General features: G+C 44.3%; 1 protein-coding gene, 1 long non-coding RNA gene and 2 pseudogenes across 3 annotated transcripts in view; 3 read left to right on the forward strand and 1 right to left on the reverse strand.

Moving 5' to 3' along the window:
* The first annotated feature begins 2025 nt into the window (after positions 1-2025).
* LOC100385154 (NBPF family member NBPF6-like protein) lies at positions 2026-14712 on the forward strand. Its single transcript, XM_078355429.1, is given in 3 exon segments — positions 2026-2203; positions 10846-10948; positions 13577-14712. Coding segments are annotated over 3 exon segments (546 nt in total). The 3' UTR covers positions 13842-14712.
* The window catches only part of LOC144580181 (uncharacterized), a 34922-nt gene continuing 29107 nt past the window's right edge, over positions 13587-19401 (reverse strand). For both annotated transcript variants that reach the window (XR_013529298.1, XR_013529299.1), the window contains 3 exons: positions 19266-19383; positions 17352-17431; positions 13587-13726 (listed from right to left, as the gene is read on the reverse strand). This is a non-coding gene — a long non-coding RNA (uncharacterized LOC144580181). The remainder of the gene's footprint in view (positions 13727-17351; positions 17432-19265; positions 19384-19401) is intronic.
* On the forward strand, positions 17046-17700 carry LOC100399008 (mitochondrial import inner membrane translocase subunit Tim8 A pseudogene; annotated as a pseudogene).
* Positions 17847-18887, forward strand: LOC100415648 (troponin I, cardiac muscle pseudogene; annotated as a pseudogene).

Genomic DNA, 19401 nt, shown 5'->3' on the forward strand with positions numbered 1-19401 from the left:
AGCTCGTGGAGTTAAAATGAAAATCATAAGTGATGAGCATAAAATACATATATAGAGATTATAACACAAAGCAACTGACACATAGAAGAGGAGAGTGGGGTTAGGAGTTAGGCATACCAATCTAGTCTTCTAATTAAATGAAAAGGCAACATGGGCCAGGAGTGGTGCTTACGCCTGTAATCCCAACACTTTGGGAGGCCAAGGTGTGAGAATAACTTGAGCCCAGGAGTTTGAGACCAGCCTGGGCAACATAGTGAGACCCCATTTACACACACACACACACACACACACACACAATAGCTGAGTGTGATGACATGTGCCTGTAGTCCCAGCAATTAGGCTGAGGCAGGAGGATCCCTTGAGGCTGGGGGTTTGAGGCTGCAGTGAGCTGTGATCACACCATCACACTCCAGCTTGAGCAGCAGAGATAGACCTTACCTATTAAAAATCAAATTAAAAAATCTAACGTGCTTCCCCAGTGGGGAAAAAGATGCCAGTATAACACTGGTTTGCAGTAATAAGAATAATAAGACATTGACCAAAAGCCTTTTATTTTTTATTTTGTTTTTATTTTTTGAAGACAGGGTCTCACTTTGTCATCAAAACTGTAGCGCAGGGGCGTGGTCTTACTTCCCTGCAGCCACAAACTCCTGGGCCCAAGCGATCCTTTTGCCTCAGTTTCCTGAATCCCTGGGACTGCAGGTGGGCACCACTATGCCCGGCTCAGTTTAAAATGTTTTGTAGCGGCAGGGTTTCACTATGCTTCCCAGGTTGGTCTCAAACTCCTGAGCTCAAGGGATGCACCCACCTTGGTCTCCCAACGTGCTGGGATTACAGGTGTGAGCCACTGCACCTGGCCTCGAAATCCTTATGAGTAAATTATTCACACACTGAACAGAATATTCAAGGTTTTTCTTACAGTATTAAAATGATGTGGAAAACTGGAGAATAAAAAGGAATACCAAGACTATCTAAAAGTGGGACATTTTTAATTGGGAAAAAAATGACTTCATGACCGTCCTCAAGACAGTGCTAGGACTTCGGGAAATATGTATTCCCTGATGTTTTCTATGCATTTGCAATGGCAAACAATGAGAATGTGGGTAAATTTTAGAAAGAGAGAGGCCTGTGGTTTTGTCACAAGGGTATATAAAGGTTGAGAATGACTGCTGAGGGCGGGGTCTCCATTGGTGGTGACTTCAGAAGAGACCTTGTGTTTCCACATGGCCTAGACACCTGGAAGACAGAGATCCTAATGTTCCCCGATGCCCCCACTTCTGATTCTGCTGCTGTGACTCCAGACCGTTACCGCACACTTGTCTTAGCTCCGGCCTTCCTGTCAGTCTGAACCACAGACAGTACCGGGGACTCTAAGCTTAACCACCTCGTGCCTTGCATTTGTGGCTAAGGATATTCAGAGTTGTGGGATGCTGACAAAGTTCACCCCAAAAGTAACTTATGACTCAGATCTGCTGTCTTTACACCTGTTTAAATCCCCTTTTTTATGTGAAGAATCTTTATTGAGGTATAATTTACATACTATAAAATTACCCATTATAATTGTGGAGTTCAATAATTTTTAGTAATTTACCCAAGTAGTGCAACCATTCCCACAATCCATTCATTTGTTTTATTTTATTTATTTATTTATTTATTTATTTTTAGACAGATTCTCACTCTGTCACCAGGCACCAGGCTTGAGTGCAGTGGCCCGATCTCAGCTCATTGCAACCTCCGCGTCCTGGTTCAAGCAATCCTTCTGCCTCAGCCTCCCAGGTTGCTGGGACTACAGGTGCGTGCCACCATGCCCAGCTAATTTTTTGTATTTTTTAATAGAGACAGGGTTTCACTGTGTTGGCCTGGATGGTCTTGATCTCTTGACATCATGATCCGCCCGCCTCAGCTTCCCAAAATGCTTGGATTACAGGTGTGAGCCACCGCACCCGGCCTATTTGCTTTGAATGTATTATTTGTTTGGGTTTCTTCTCCCTCGGCTCTGGGTCTACTTCCTGCACCAGCTTCAGCATGGCAGTATCTCCCACCACTTGTTTTGGTCCAAGGGCAGAAATGAGCATCCTGGAAACCAATCAGTACTAATGCTCTGAATTGGAAAAATGCCAACAGAACTTCCGAGACCTCAAAGAGACATTCCTGACATCCACAGTTACTGCCTACTCCCTGGTCACCAACCTGCAGAAATACGGTAATTCCCAAAGGGGCACAGTCACCAAAATAATAAATGATCGTCCATCTCTCCTCTGTGTAATGAAACGCTGCAGACTTTGTTTCTGTCTAAATTAATTTATCCTGACTACACTCCCAGAAAGGTAGAAGTGGGCATTTTACTCTCGATTTGCTGAGGACAGAAAAGCTGAAGTACAGAGGTATAACATTTGCAGGGAGAGTGTAGTGAGGAATAGAGACTAAAACCTTGGTTTAGGGATGAAACTCTGTTTCCCCTCTCAGCAATGCATAGCAGCTTCTACAGACATGTAATAACACTGCTGGGTAAAACATCTCAAGATTCAATTTAAACTTTTTTTTTTTATTTTTTTTTATTTTTTATTGGATTATAGGTTTTGGGGTACATGAGCAGAGCATGCAAGACAGTTGCGTAGGTACACACATGGCAGTGTGCTTTGCTTTTCTTCTCCCCTTCACCCACATTTGGCATTTCTCCCCAGGCTATCCCTCCCCACCTCCCCCTCCCACTGGCCCTCCCCTTTTCCCCCCAATAGACCCCAGTGTTTAGTACTCCCCTTTCTGTGTCCATGTGTTCTCATTTTTCATCACCCACCTATGAGTGAGAATATGCGGTGTTTCATTTTCTGTTCATGTGTCAGTTTGCTGAGGATGATGTTTTCCAGATTCATCCATGTCCCTACAAATGACACACACTCATCATTTCTGATTGCTGCATAATATTCCATGGTGTATATGTGCCACATTTTTCCAATCCAGTCTATTATCAATGGGCATTTGGGTTGATTCCAGGTCTTTGCTATTGTCAACAGTGCTGCAATGAACATTCGTGTACATGTGTCCTTATAGTAGAATGATTTATAGTCTTTTGGATATATACCCAGTAATGGGATTGCTGGGTCAAATGGAATTTCTATTTCTAAGGCCTTGAGGAATCGCCACACTGTCTTCCACAATGGTTGAACTAATTTACACTCCCACCAACAGTGTAAAAGTGTTCCTTTTTCTCCACATCCTCTCCAGCATCTGTTGTCTCCAGATTTTTTAATGATCGCCATTCTAACTGGCGTGAGATGGTATCTCAGTGTGGTTTTGATTTGCATCTCTCTGATGACCAGTGACGATGAGCATTTTTTCATATGATTGTTGGCCTCATATATGTCTTCTTTCGTAAAGTATCTGTTCATATCCTTTGCCCACTTTTGAATGGGCTTGTTTGTTTTTTTCCTGTAAATCTGCTTGAGTTGTTTGTAAATTCTGGATATCAGCCCTTTGTCAGATGGGTAGACTGCGAAAATTTTTTCCCATTCTGTTGGTTGCCGATCCACTCTAGTGACTGTTTCTTTTGCCGTGCAGAAGCTGTGGAGTTTCATTAGGTCCCATTTGTCTATTTTGGCTTTTGTTGCCAATGCTCTTGGTGTTTTGTTCATGAAGTCCTTGCCTACTCCTATGTCCTGGATAGTTTTGCCTAGATTTCCTTCTAGGGTTTTTATGGTGCCAGGTCTTATGTTTAAGTCTTTAATCCATCTGGAGTTAATTTTAGTGTAAGGTGTCAGGAAGGGGTCCAGTTTCTGCTTTCTGCACATGGCTAGCCAGTTTTCCCAACACCATTTGTTAAACATGGAATCCTTGCCCCATTGCTTGTTTTTGTCAGGTTTATCAAAGATTGTATAGTTGTATGTATGTTGTGTTGCCTCCGGTGCCTCTGTTTTGTTCCATTGGTCTATATCTCTGTTTTGGTACCAGTACCATGCTGTTTTGATTACTGTAGCCTTGTAGTATAGTTTGAAATCCGGTAGTGTGATGCCCCCGCTGTGTTCTTTTTGCTTAGAATTGACTTGGCTATGCGGGCTCTCTTTTGGTTCCATATGAAGTTCATGGTGGTTTTTTCCAGTTCTGTGAAGAAAGTCAATGGTAGCTTGATGGGGATAGCGTTGATTCTGTAAATTACTTTGGGCAGTATAGCCATTTTCACGATATTAATTCTTCCTAACCATGAACATGGAATGTTTCTCCATCTGTTTGTGTCCTCTCTGATTTCGTTGAGCAGTGGTTTGTAGTTCTCCTTGAAGAGGTCCCTTACGTTCCTTGTGAGTTGTATTCCAAGGTATTTTATTCTTTTTGTAGCAATTGCGAATGGCAGTTCGCTCTTGATTTGGCTTTCTTTAAGTCTGTTATTGGTGTAGACGAATGCTTGTGATTTTTGCACATTGATTTTATATCCTGAGACTTTGCTGAAGTTGTTTATCAGTTTCAGGAGTTTTTGGGCTGAGGCGATGGGGTCTTCTAGGTATACTATCATGTCGTCTGCAAATAGAGACAATTTGGCTTCCACCTTTCCTATTTGAATACCCTTTATTTCTTTTTCTTGCCTGATTGCTCTGGCTAGAACTTCCAGTACTATATTGAATAGGAGTGGTGAGAGAGGGCATCCTTGTCTAGTACCAGATTTCAAAGGGAATGCTTCCAGTTTTTGCCCATTCAGTATGATATTGGCTGTTGGTTTGTCATAAATAGCTTTTATTACTTTGAGATACGTTCCATCGATACCGAGTTTATTGAGGGTTTTTAGCATAAAGGGCTGTTGAATTTTGTCAAATGCCTTCTCTGCGTCGATTGAGATAATCATGTGGTTTTTGTTTTTGGTTCTGTTTATGTGGTGAATTACGTTGATAGACTTGTGTATGTTGAACCAGCCTTGCATCCCTGGGATGAATCCTACTTGATCATGATGAATAAGTTTTTTGATTTGCTGTTGCAATCGGCTTGCCAATATTTTATTGAAGATTTTTGCATCTATGTTCATCATGGATATTGGCCTGAAGTTTTCTTTTCTCGTTGGGTCTCTGCCGGGTTTTGGTATCAGGATGATGTTGGTCTCATAAAATGATTTGGGAAGGATTCCCTCTTTTTGGATTGTTTGAAATAGTTTTAGAAGGAATGGTACCAGCTCCTCCTTGTGTGTCTGGTAGAATTCGGCTGTGAACCCATCTGGACCTGGGCTTTTTTTGTGAGGTAGGCTCTTAATTGCTGCCTCAACTTCAGACCTTGTTATTGGTCTATTCATAGTTTCAGCTTCCTCCTGGTTTAGGCTTGGGAGGACACAGGAGTCCAGGAATTTATCCATTTCTTCCAGGTTTACTAGTTTATGTGCATAGAGTTGTTTGTAACATTCTCTGATGATGGTTTGAATTTCTGTGGAATCTGTGGTGATTTCCCCTTTATCATTTTTTATTGCATCTATTTGGTTGTTCTCTCTTTTATTTTTAATCAATCTGGCTAGTGGTCTGTCTATTTTGTTGATCTTTTCAAAAAACCAGGTCTTGGATTTATTGATTTTTTGAAGGGTTTTTCATGTCTCAATCTCCTTCAGCTCAGCTCTGATCTTAGTAATTTCTTGTCTTCTGCTGGGTTTTGAGTTTTTTTGATCTTGCTCCTCTAGCTCTTTCAATTTTGACGATAGGGTGTCAATTTTGGATCTCTCCATTCTCCTCATATGGGCACTTATTGCTATATACTTTCCTCTAGAGACTGCTTTAAATGTGTCCCAGAGGTTCTGGCATGTTGTGTCTTCATTCTCATTGGTTTCGAAGAACTTCTTTATTTCTGCCTTCATTTCGTTGTTTACCCAGTCAACATTCAAGAGCCAGTTGTTCAGTTTCCATGAAGCTGTGCGGTTCTGGGTCGGTTTCTGAATTCTGAGTTCTAACTTGATTGCACTATGGTCTGAGAGGCTGTTTGTTATGATTTCAGTTGTTTTGCATTTGTTGAGCAGTGCTTTACTTCCAATTATGTGGTCAATTTTAGAGTAGGTGTGATGTGGTGCTGAGAAGAATGTGTATTCTGTGGATTTGGGGTGGAGAGTTCTGTAAATGTCCACCAGGTTTGCTTGCTCCAGGTCTGAGTTCAAGCCCTGGGTATCCTTGTTGATTTTCTGTCTGGTTGATCTGTCTAGTATTGACAGTGGAGTGTTAAAGTCTCCCACTATTATTGTGTGGGAGTCTAAGTCCTTCTGTAAGTCATTAAGAACTTATGTATCTGGGTGCTCCTGTGTTGGGTCCATATATGTTTAGGATCGTTAGCTCTTCTTGTTGTATCGATCCTTTTACCATTATGTAATGGCCTTCTTTGTCTCTTTTGATCTTTGTTGCTTTAAAGTCTATTTTATCAGAGATGAGAATTGCAACTCCTGCTTTTTTTTGCTTTCCATTAGCTTGGTAAATCTTCCTCCATCCCTTTATTTTGAGCCTTTGTGTATCCTTGCATGTGAGATGGGTTTCCTGGATACAGCACACTGATGGGTTTTGGATTTTTATCCAATTTGCCAGTCTGTGTCTTTTGATTGGTGCATTTCGTCCATTTACATTTAGGGTTAATATTGTTATGTGTGAATTTGATACTGCCATTTTGATTCTAAGTGGCTGTTTTGCCTGTTAGTTGTTGTAGATTCTTCATTATGTTGAAGCTCTTTAGCATTCAGTGTGATTTTGGAATGGCTGGTACTGATTGATCCTTTCTATGTGTAGTGCCTCTTTTAGGAGCTCTTGTAAAGCAGGCCTGGTGGTGACAAAATCTCTGAGTACTTGCTTGTTCGCAAAGGATTTTATTCTTCCTTCACTTCTGAAGCTCAGTTTGGCTGGATATGAAATTCTGGGTTGAAAGTTCTTTTCTTTAAGAATGTTGAATATTGGCCCCCACTCTCTTCTGGCTTGTAGTGTTTCTGCCGAGAGATCTGCTGTGAGTCTGATGGGCTTCCCTTTGTGGGTGACCCGACCTTTCTCTCTGGCTGCCCTTAATATTCTCTCCTTTATTTCAACCCTGTTGAATCTGACGATTATGTGCCTTGGGGTTGCTCTTCTTGCGGAATATCTTTGTGGTGTTCTCTGTATTTCCTGCAATTGAGTGTTGGCTTGTCTTGCTAGGTGGGGGAAATTTTCCTGGATGATGTCCTGAAGAGTATTTTCCAGCTTGGATTCATTCTCTTCGTCCCCTTCTGGTACACCTATCAAACGTAGGTTAGGTCTTTTCACATAGTCCCACATTTCTTGGAGACTTTGTTCATTCCTTTTTGCGCTTTTTTCTCTGATCTTGGTTTCTCGTTTTATTTCATTGAGTTGGTCTTCGACTTCAGATATTCTTTCTTCTGCTTGGTCAATTCGGCTATTGAAACTTGCGTTTGCTTCGCGAAGTTCTCGTATTGTGTTTTTCAGCTCCTTTAATTCATTCATATTCCTCTCTAAGGTATCCATTCTTGTTATCATTTCCTCGAATCTTTTTTCAAATCTTTTTTCAAGGTTCTTAGTTTCTTTGCATTGATTTAATACATGATCTTTTAGCTCACAAAAGTTTCTCATTATCCATCTTCTGAAGTCTAATTCCGTCATTTCGTCACAGTCATTCTCCGTCCAGCTTTGTTCCCTTGCTGGTGAGGAGTCTTGGTCCTTTCTAGGAGGCGATGTGTTCTGGTTTCGGGTGTTTTCCTCCTTTTTGCGCTGGTTTCTTCCCATCTTTGTGGATTTGTCCGCTGGTCGTCTGCGTAGTTGCTGACTTTTCGTTTGGGTCTCTGAGTGGACACCCAGAATGTTGATGATGAAGTATTTCTGTTGCTTGGTTTTCCTTCTACCAGTCTAGCCCCTTCGCTGTATGACTGTTGAGGTCCGCTCCAGACCCTGCTTGTCTGGGGTGCACCTCTAGTAGCCGTGGCACAGCGAGGGATGCTACCAGTTTCTTTTTCTGCTCTCTTTGTCCCAGGATGATGCCTGCCTAATGACAGTCTTTTGGATATAGAGGGGTCAGGGAGCTGCTTGAGGAGACAGTTTGTACTTTATAGGGGTTTAATTGCTGAGCTGTGCACTCTGTTGTTCATTCAGGGCTGTTAGGCTGCTATGTTTGATTCTGCTGCAACACAGCTCATTAAACAACCCTTTTTTTTTTCTCAAATGCTCTGTGTTGAGGGGTTTGGGCTTTATTTTTGGATGCCCGATCAGGTGTCCTGCCCAGCTCAAAGGCAGACTAGCCACTGATTGGCTGCCGAGGCTCCGCCCTGCTGTTGTGTGATTCGCGCTGTTCCTGCCGGCTCTGCTGTGGTCTCCGCCACGCCCTGCGGCGGAGTCTCTTCGTTGTAGCGTGTTGCCTCAGCAACGGCAGGCTGCGTCAGCAGTGGGCGTGTATCTCAGTAGGGACGGGTTGCCTCGGCAACAGCTGGCTGCGTCAGCAGTGGGCGTGTATCTCAGTTGGGGCGGGTTGCCTCGGCAACGGCTGGCTGCCTCAGCAGTGGGCGTGTATATCAGTTGGGGCGGGTTGCCTCCATAGTGGTGGACGCCCCTCCCCCACAGAGCGTCTCGGACCGTCTGCCTGGGATAGTTTGAAATCGCGGTTTTGTTCGTCCCACTGGGTATCCCAAACGATCTGTCCCTGCAATCCCCTGGGCTGGGCTACTGTGCAAGTCTCGTTCAGTCTCAAGTCCAGCCCTCTCAAGTCTCAGGTTGCCGGTTCAACAAGGCACCCAGACAAGCGCGCCCTGTGGGGATTGCTGGGTAGGGCCGGCCGCCGCCGCCCCAGCTGCCGGCTTCGCCAGGCAGACCTACTGCCTGGCGTCCCATGTCTTTTTATACTTGGGAGTTTCCCCGTTCTGTGGGCAACAAAGATCAGTCTGGAAATGCAGCACTGACTCACCGTTTGCGAATTCAATGCGGGCTCCAATCCTGGGTTGTTCTCACAGCGCCATCTTGAGTCCCCTCCAATTTAAACTTTTTTGAGAGCACCCATTGACAAAGCACTCTGCCAGCAGCACCAGGGTGAGAGAAGTAATAGTGTACCCCATCTGCCTTGAAGGAACTTCAAACCGCCTGTTCTCGGTGAGTCACAGGTACGTGGAGATGTGGACTTCCATAGCGGACATGGAGAAAAGTCCTGGCGCCTGGACCAAGACTCTCTTCCCCTGTGAGTTCAAATGAGCCCTTCCCCATGCTCTGCTTAAATTGACGTATTTCCAGATCACAGACTTTGTAACAGCCCTTCTGTCTCTCCCCGAGTATCAGCTTTGCAGACAGCAAGCAACTGCAGGTGGACCTCCAGGGTCAGAGCCCTGAGACACACGGCCATAGTGAGCACAAGGCCAAGGGCAGCAGACCGCTGTTCCCAGGAGAAGACCAGGCCAGGGCAGGGGCTTTCCTTTCCCCTCCACAGTCAGCTCTGACATTGGTAAATCCCCTGTAAAATCCCGAACTCGTTACTGATATGGGGTAAGGGAGAAGCTGTAATGACAAGGAAATGTGGGAACAAGGGCAGGAGAGGAACAGGGATTTGGAGGACTCTGGTTAACATTGGAATTCAGTTTGCTTTCCAATTTCTACAGTTACTCTAAAATAAATCATTGCGGGGGGTGGTTAAAGTTGCTGTCCGACTTACTGTCATGGGAGAGTGAAGCCAAAAGCCCACTTGTTAAAGAAGTGAAAGGATGAGCTTTGGTGTGTGGAAAAACTCATTTTTTAAAAATTTCATTCATTATCATTATCGTTATCATTGTAGGACAAAATTTTCTCAAGCTAGAGAAAAAGAAAAACGTTACCTAAGACCTTAGTATAAAGGTATTACTGTGCAATGATTAAAGAGCATATATCCCAGAGCCAAATTTCCGGGGTTCAAATCTAACAGGTCATCACTCTGCCTCAGTATTCTCGTCTGTGCTGGAAATAGATTGGTAACAACCTCTTTGGAAGGTGGTGATGGTCACCTGATGATAATTCTTAAAAACCTACTGCGGCAGTACCATGACAAAGGCTGTGTTGGTTCTCCCTTTAAAACACCACCTGTTAGCATTTGGGCATCTGTCATTTGAATCTTCCTCCTCCATATGCAGTTTTACACAGTTGTATCCAGATGGATGTTTAAATCTTTGAAATATTTTGGGATTATTGAGACTCTTGACTCAGGACAACCATCAGTCCTACGGTTCTCAGTATCTTCCCAAACACACAGGAAGTCATTATTTCATGCCCTCACGTTCATGTTTTACTTAAGAGGCTGTACGGCTTGGTACACTGGCTTAAGATTGAAGTCATGGCTGGGCATGGTGGCTCATGCCTGTAATCCCAGCACTTTGGGAGGCCAAGGTGGGAGGATCATCTGAGGTCAGCAGTTTGAGACCAGCCTGGCCAACATGGTGAAACCTGTCTCTACTAAAAATACAGAAATTAGCTGGGTGTGGTGGTGCACACCTGTAATCTCAGCTCCTCGGGATGCTGAGGCAGGAGAATTGCTTGAAACTGGGAGACAGAGGTTGCGATGAGCCGAGATCGTGCCGCTGCACTCCAGCCTGGGCAACGAAGTGAGAGTCCGGCTCAAAAAAACAAACAAATAGATTTGGAGTCAGACCTCAGGGGATGTGAATTCTGACTTCACCTCGTTCCAGCTGAATCGTCTTGTTAGGTTACTTTATCTGCCTGTGGGCTTTTCTTTCCTCAGCTCTAAAATGGGGAGTAGTTGAGAGATTGGGGAATAAAGATATGGAAATCCCAGTGTGAAGCCTGGTACTGGGGACACTTTATCCTTGAGATAGACCCTGTCTCCTGCGCTGCAGGCAGTGACCCCGCAGCAGCAGGTCCAGCCTCCCACTGATGCAGCGCACCTGTCATTTCTCAGAGTGTGAAGAGGACAAAGATCTTACAGAGTCTGTGCTGGAGGAGGAGCTGGAGTTTGAGGAGCGGGAACTGGCTGAGTTGCCGAGACCAGCTGCAAGGCTCCGGTAAGGAGGTACCTCTGTGGGAAGAGAATCAATACCGTCTGAAGTGGGGCAGCCCAGGCTGGTGAAGAAAGAGCAAATCTGTGCAAGGAGAAAGGTAGAAATGTACAAGCAGACACAGAAATAGACTAAGGCCCCAGGAGGCTATGGCGTAGCTAGCTCTCTAGGGTTTTCCACTCTAGCATATTAATAACATGGAGACAGCTGCCTGCGTTGAAATACTGGCAATGTGGCTTCTGTCTGTGTGTCCTTGGTCAAATTTACTTCTGCATGTCATTTACCTGGGCTACCTCATTTATAAAATGAAAATACTGACAGAATCTACCTTAGAGGGCTATGAAGATTACAAGCACAATTACAAGCAGTTAGAACCATCTCTAATGCATATAAAATCCTGAACAACAATTTTGTTAGGATTATATTTGTTCCCATTTATAGGTGTGGTGATTATCATTAATGGACTAAAATTTTCCATAGAGATGATTTTCTGAAGTGCCCTTGATGATGGAGTATTTCTTCTCCAAGCTTGTTTTAAAAAGCATCATCCTAGGTGGAGTATTAACTGGTAAGGCTTTTGGATAGACGATTGAGCAGCTGTTGCGTGGAAAATGAATTATTAATTTGCTTGGGACCAGCATTGCCTGTCCTTAGAGGGTTTCAGACATAAGGCAGAGTGTAGTATTCAAAACTTCCAATCCTTTGCTGAAATGAAATCACAGACACTCAAATGTGTAAAACTCACCAAAGCAGAGATATCTGATTGAAGCGGGGGTAACACTGGAACCCGTTTCTCCTCAGTGTATGTCTTAACTTCCCCTGACACTTTCTAGAAACTCTAAGGACTAGAGTTTGAAAGGTGACCTGTAGATAACTACTTAGAAGAACAGCACAGCAGGGAGGACACTCAGGCACTAGATGGGGTGGACGACGGTAAATGTTCACTCCAGCTCTGGGATTACACAGTTCCACACATTAACTGAGTAACCACGTGTGTGTGTGTGTGTGTGTGTGTGTACATGCTACTGGGTGCTGTATGTTGGGTAATAGGTGGCGCTGTCTTTAGATTCACAGAGCTCACACTCTACATTGAAACCCATGTGTATTAGTCCATTCTCACACTGCTATAAACACATATCTGAGACTGATATGTGAGACTGAGACTGATTTATAAAGGAAAGAGGTTTAATCAGCTCATGGTTCTGTGGGCTGTACAGGCTCTGCTTCTGGGCAGGCCTCAGGAAACTTACCATCATTGTGGAAGTTGAAGTGGAAGCAGGCATGGTCTTCACATGGCCAGAACAGGAGAGAGAGACAGAGCAAGGAGGGAGGTGCTCCCCTTTCAAACAAGCAGATGTCGTGAGAACTCACCCTCACGAGAACAGCAAGGGGGAAATCTGCCCCCAGGATCCAGTCACTTTCCAGCAAGTGCCTCCCCAACATTGGGGGTTACAATCCAACATGAGATTTGGGTGGGGACACAGAGCCAAACCATATCACCATGAGAAATATTTATACAATAATTAGAAAACAATGAAATCTCACATAGAGTAGTGAAATTACTACTCAGAACTTCACTTTTTTCTTTGTTTGGAGATAGAGTTTATTGCCCAGGCTAGAGTGCAGCGACGTCATCTCAGCTCACTGCAACCTCCACCTCCCACCTCAGGTTCAAGCAATCCTCCCACCTCAGCCTCCTAAGTAGCTGAGAATACAGGTGCATGCCACCGCACTGGCTAATTTTTGTATTTTTAGTACAGATGGGGTTTCACCATGTTTGCAAGGCTGGTCTCGAAGTCCCAATCTCAGGTGATTCACCCTCCTCAACCTCCCAAAGTGCTGGAATTACAGGCATGAGCCAGCGTGCCTGGCTAGAACTTTAGTTTAAATTGCCTTCCTACTGGTTATGGCTTATTTTCATGTCGTTCGAAAGAATACTATTCTTGATCTTTTCACTGATTTTGTTTTTTAACTTTCAATTCATACCAGAGATACCTGCCTGACACTTTTGAACCTGGCTTTTTAAAATTTCCATTTACTGCATAATGCTTGATGAAATTCGTATGAAAATGTACTTGGGCCAAAGCAGTGAACCAAAGGGGCATCTTTTTAGAGTTAGTAAAAAAAAAAAACAGACAACCCTGAGGCTGTTTCTTCATTTCCTCTGCCACAGGCAAGTCAAACAATGTGTAGAAGAATTCATCTTGGGCCACGTGTGATGGTTCATTGGTTCATGCCTTTAATCCCAACAACTTGGGAGGCTGAGGTGCACATATCATTTGAAGTCAGGAGTTTGAGACTAGCCTGGCCAACATGGCAAAACCCCATCTCTACTAAAAATATAAAAAGTAGCCTGGCATGGTGGTGGGCACCTGTAGTCCCAGCTACTTGGAAGGCTGAGGCAAGAGAATTGTTTGAACCTAGGAGGTGGACATTGCAGTGAGCCAAGATCGTGTCACTGCACTCCAGCCTGGGTGACAGAGTGAGACTCTGTCTCAAAAAAAAAAAAAGAAAGAAAAGGGAATTCAACTTGGGGAGTTCCTTATGGGGATTCTAAGAGATCTCTCCTCTGAAACTCCTGTAACCTATTATTCACCACATTCCCTCCTACATTTTACTCTTCTTTCCCATTAGAATACATGATCCCTTCATCCAGGCTCAGGCAGAAGTGACCCACTTATGGCAGAAGATACAGGGAGGGAGAGGTGTCTGCTGCCTTTTCACCCAGCGTGTGAAGAACACAGTCAAGTCTTTTGAGGGCCTCCTCAGGAACACTGGCATTACCTACAACCAGAGACAGAGACTCTGTGAGCAAATGGTAGAAGGAAGCCAGCTGACAGAGATCCTTGCCAGAAACCTCGCAACAGGTAAGCTGGCTACAGGCTCTGAATACCCTTAGCTCCTCCCAAGTCCCCCAAAGTGGGAAGAAGTAATACAACGTTATCTGCATTGTAGATTTCATTTTAGTTTGGACTATGGTCCTGAATCTGCCTTCTATTGTTTTCTCTTTAGAGCACTCAGGTAGTCACTTTTAATATTCTTTCAAGGGTTCTTAGTCTTGTTGTTTATTTTGAGACAGAATCTTGCTCTCTTACCCAAGCTGGAGTGAAGGGACACAATCTTGGCTCTGCAATCTCTGCCTCCTGGGCTTAAGCAATCCTCCCACCTCAGCCTCTCAAGTGGCTGGGACTACAGGCATGTGCCACCATCCCTGGCTAATTTTTATATTTTTTGTAGAGACAGGGTTTTGCCATGTTACACAGGCTGGTCTTGAACTACTGAGCTCAAGTGAGTCACCTTCAGTTATGAGATGACAGGTGCAAGCCACTGTGCCTGGCCTGAGAGTTCTTAGTTTCAATCAGTAAGAGACATAGAGTATAGTGGATGACTTCATCTTGATGAGCATAAGAACTCACCTTAATTTCTGGAAGATATTTTCAATGGATATAGGATTCTAGTTGACAGTTTCATTTTTGTTTATAAAAGTGTTTTAAAAGTGCTATTGCACTGGCTTCTGGCTTACATTTTTTCCAACAAGAAGTCTGCCATATTTCTTCCTTTTGTTCCTCTGTACATAATACATTTTTTCCTTTGGCTGCTTTTGAACTTTTCTATTTATCACTGGTTTTAAGTAATCTGATTATGATAAGACATTGTATAGTTTTATCTTTTACATCGCTTTACTTCATTTAGTTTCTTGCATCTGCATGTTTATAGTTCTCAGCAAATTTGAATAATGATGACACACATTATATATGGGATGTATAATATATCATATATATGGCATATGTATATCAAATGTATATATGTTTTATTTTTATCTATAACCTTCCTTCAAAGACTCCCGTTATATTTGTGTTCGCTGCTTTGAAATTTGACCACAGCTCACTAATGGTCTGTCCATTTCTGTTGTATCTTTTCTCCCTCTTTGTCTCTTTCTATTTCTTTGCCTTGGAATTGCTTAATCTTCTTTAGCAGCATCTAATCTGCTGTTAATCCCAGCCGGTGTGTTTCCATCTCAGGCTTTACTTTTCATCTAACTTTAATTTAGGTCTTTTTATAAACTGTCTCTTATATAACTTCTCATCATTTCATATTTCCCTCTATCTTCTTCATTTGATTTGATTCTATGTTCTGAGACACAGTGTCATTCTGTTGCCCAAGCTGGAGTGCAGTGGTGACATTTCAGCTCACTGCAACCTTCACATCCTGGGTTCAAGCAACTCTTGTGCCTCAGCCTCCTGAACAGCTGGGTTTACAGCCATGTGCTGCCACACCTCGCTCTTTTCATATTTTCCATAGGGGTGGGGTTTCACCACATTGGCCTGGCTGGTCTTGAACTCCTGACCTCAGGTGGCCCACCCACCTTGGCCTCCCAAACTGCTGGGATTACAGGCATGAACCACTGCACCCAGCCTAGTTTCTTTAATACAAGGAATATAGTTACATTTGTTTCAATGTCCTTGTCTACAAACTCTGTCATCTGTGTCCTTCGTATTGTGTTTAATTCTCATCTGATGCATCCTTTCTTTTTTTTTTTTTTTTTTGAGACGGAGTTTCACTGTTGTTACCCAGGCTGGAGTGCAATGGCACGATCTTGGCTCACCGCAATCTCCATGTTCTGGGTTCAAGCAATTCTCCTGCCTCAGCCTCCTGAGTAGCTGGGACTACAGGTGTGCACCACAATGCCCAGCTAATTTTTTTAAAAAATATTTTTAGTAGAGACGGGGTTTCACCTTGTTGACCAGAATGGTCTTGATCTCTTGACCTCATGATCCACCCACCTCGGCCTCCCAAAGTGCTGGGATTATAGGCATGAGCCACTGCACCTGGCTGATATATCCTTTCTAAGGCAGTTAAAGTGGATTGATTTTTTCCCCCTCTCATCATGGATCTTAGTTTTTTTTCTGTCTCTCTGCATTCCTAACATTATTTGATTTGGTGTTAGACATTGCCAATTTGTAACTTATTGAGTGCTGGACTTTTTGCATTTTGTGTTAAAGTTCGTTTAGCTTTGTTTGGTATACAATAAAGTTACCTAAAAAACAATTTGCTTCTTTTCAAGCTGAATTTTTAATTATTGTAGGCAGGATAAAAGCAGCTATTAATCAATGGCTTTTTCCCCACTGTGGAGGCAATATGCCTTTTTAAAAAATAGACCTTATTTTTTAGAGTAGTTTTAGATTCACAGAAAAAAGTTCCCATGTACTCCTGGCCTCTACACATGCATAGGCTCCTAGACTATCGCAGTCTCTCTCCAGAATGGCACATTTATTACAATTGATGGACTTACACTGACATGCTGTTATCACCCAAAGTCCATACTTTACATTGGGGGCAATATTCTTTTGCATATTCTAAGCCAGTTGGTCCCCAACAGTTTTGGCACCAGAAACTGGTTGCATGGAAGACAATTTTTCCACAGATGGGGTGGGGGTGGGGTGGTAGGTGTGGAGCTGATGGTTTCACTATGAAACTGTTTCACGTCCGATCATCAGGCATTTGCTAGAGTCTCATAAGGAGCGTGCGACCTAGATCTCTCGTGCAACCTAGATCTCTCGCATGTACAGGTCACAATAGGGTTTGTGCTCCAATGAGAATCTAATGCCGTCACTGATCTGACAGGAGGCAGAGCTCAGGCGGTAATGCTTTCTCGCTGCTGGTCACCTTCTGCTGTGTGGCCCCATTCCTAACAGGCCACGGACCAGCGCTGGAGGTTGTGGACCCCTGTTCTAACCAATGCTCCCTTTATTAAAAGGGTTTTTTTGCCAGGTGCGGTGGCTCAAGCCTGTAATCCCAGAACTTTGGGAGGCCGAAGTGGGTGGATCACGAGGTCAAGAGATCGAGACCATCCCGGTCAACAAGGTGAAACCCCGTCTCTACTAAAAATACAAAAAAATTAGCTGGGCATGGTGGCGCGTGCCTGTATCCAAGGTACTCGGGAGGCTGAGGCAGGAGAATTGCCTGAACCCAGGAGGCGGAGGTTGCAGTGAGCCAAGATCATGCCATTGCACTCCAGCCTGGGCAACAAGAGCAAAACTCCGTCTCAAAAAAAAAAAAAGTGGCGGGGGTGGGTGGGGTTTCGTAGTTGGTACAGAGTTCGTCTCTGCAAGTGTGGGCACCCTGGGATGGATTCCTCCTCCTCTTCCTCCGTGGTGGGTTTGGGTGCAGTGGACCCGCAGGTGCAGCATTTCATCGAAGTAAACTCAAAAGCAGCGCTTCCAGCACTTGGTGCACCAGATGACTGAACTTTGTTGGGACAAAGTTGGACAGTCGGGCTGAGGCCTGTTTTTTGAACTGCCTTGAGAGCTTCATTGATACAAGCCGGTTCATCGTGAATCGACTGGAACAGACCCAGAAATCCAAGCCAGCCTTCTCAGAAAGCCTTTCTGACTGATCGCAGCATTACCTCTTTTGATGGGATGATCGAAGAAACAGCTGATTGAAAACTGGCTGCCATCTTTTGTTATGCTTGGGACATCCTGTCATCTGAGAAGGAACAAAGACAAATTTTTTGTCTGTAGAGCTCGAGGGTCCTATGTTTGCTTGTATTTTTAATGCTAATCTTGTGAAAATAATTGACAAACGAATAGAAAACTCTATTAGACGCATATTACTGTATGTGGAACTATGCTTTTCTCCAAGCCCCATTCACTGCTTCCTAAAATTTTGATAGTGGAACCACATGTAAAAATTTCTCTTTTGTGTGGAATCATTTCTGATTTCAGGGGAGAGCCTTGTCTATCAGAAAGGGCAGAAGTGGGGGAAGAATAATTTGGCATCCTTATCTTGTGCTTGATTATCAATGCTGGAGAAAAAGATCTGTAAGGGTATTTATACAGTACACTTAAGTTTTCTTGATGATCTCCCTTTCCGCTATGGTGATTTACTTAAATATCCATATTAAGTATAGTCTCAAGGTAGGGTAGGCAGTGTGAGAGTCTAGAGGCCTTCAGTTTATAAAGGAATCTAGCCAGTGAACATAATTCTTATTACTAGACTGCCCCAAGGAAGAACTTAACTTGCCCGTATATCAGGGTACAAAACACTTCAATGATGTGCCTGAATAAGTGATAAAGATTTAGTGTCCTGGGGAGGCTCGAGCAGCCTGGACGAGACTCACGGTCCCTGGGACCTTGAAGGTCACCTGGGCCGCCCCCTCACCGACCCTCCAAAAGCCCCTGTCCTCTTCCTGCCTCCTGCCATTCCGGGTCTGAGTCTCACTCAGTATGGGGGAGGAGAGCAGCCATGCGGCTGGGGAACCTCGCTCCGCACCAGCCCCGGTCAGACGCCGCTCCTCCAACTACCGCGCGCGTACGCCACGGAGCCTCACGCCAAGAAAAAGTCTAAGATGTCCGTCCGCCTCGAGAAAACTGCAGCTGAAGACCCTGATGCTGCAGATTGCAAAGCAGGAGCTGGAGCGAGAGGCGGAGGAGCTGCGCGGAGAGAAGGGCGCGCCCTGAGCACCCGCTGCCAGCCGCTGCAGTTGGCCGGTCTAGCCTTCGCGGAGCTGCAGGACTTGTGCCGACAGCTCCACACCCGTGTGGACAAAGTGGATGAAGAGAGATATGACCTAGAGGCAAGAGATACCAAGAACATCACAGAGATTGCAGATCTGACCCAGAAGATCTTCGACCTTCGTGGCAAGTTTAAGCGGCCCACCCTGCAGGAGAGTGAGAATCTCTGCGGATGCCATGATGCAGGCGCTGCTGGGGACCCAGGCTAAGGAGTCCCTGGACCTGCGTGCCCACCTCAAGTAGGTGAAGAAGGAGGACACCGAGAAGGAAATCCGGGAGGTGGGAGACTGGCGCAAGAACATCAATGCACTGAGTGGAATGGAAGGCCACAAGAAAAAGTTTGAGGGCTGAGCCTTCCTTCCTACTGCCCCGGTCCTGAGGAGGGCCCTGAGGAATAAAGCTTCTCTCAGAGCTGGGAAAAAAAAAAAAATTAGGCCAATCAGAATCTCATAGCAGTTTCAGGTAGAGGTGGATGCCTGATGTTAATCAGTGTAGATTTCATTTACTGCATTCTTTTGATCACTGAAATAAAAGCTATAAAAGATTCAAAAAAAATAAGAAATAAAAATAAAAGAGTTTTTCACTTTAGCTGATGGAAACACCAAGTTTTGCAAGCTCTGTGTGAGCTACAAGGATGATTCCTTTTGAGAAGTTCTTTTCCCTGCTCTGCATCGTCTCCTCAAATACATGTACTAAACAGCACTTAGCTGCAGACTGAAGACAGGTACCCAAGACATTCCCTCTGTGCAGCAATCTACTCTCTAGTCTGTCCTGTGGTGTCGCCATCCTGACTTCTTCAAACTTACTACTGGCTCTTCCTGGGTCCTCCCCGCCGCTCTGCAGTTCAAACTCTCAGGCGGTAAACCAGAGTAATTTTAGGGGTCGCCGCTTTTATTTCCTCTTTCCCGGGGATCACCGTAAAGCCTAAGAGAAAACAGAGAG

The sequence above is a fragment of the Callithrix jacchus genome, chromosome 18, assembly GCF_049354715.1.
Source record: "Callithrix jacchus isolate 240 chromosome 18, calJac240_pri, whole genome shotgun sequence".
In the NCBI taxonomy this organism is placed as follows: Eukaryota; Metazoa; Chordata; class Mammalia; order Primates; family Cebidae; genus Callithrix; species Callithrix jacchus.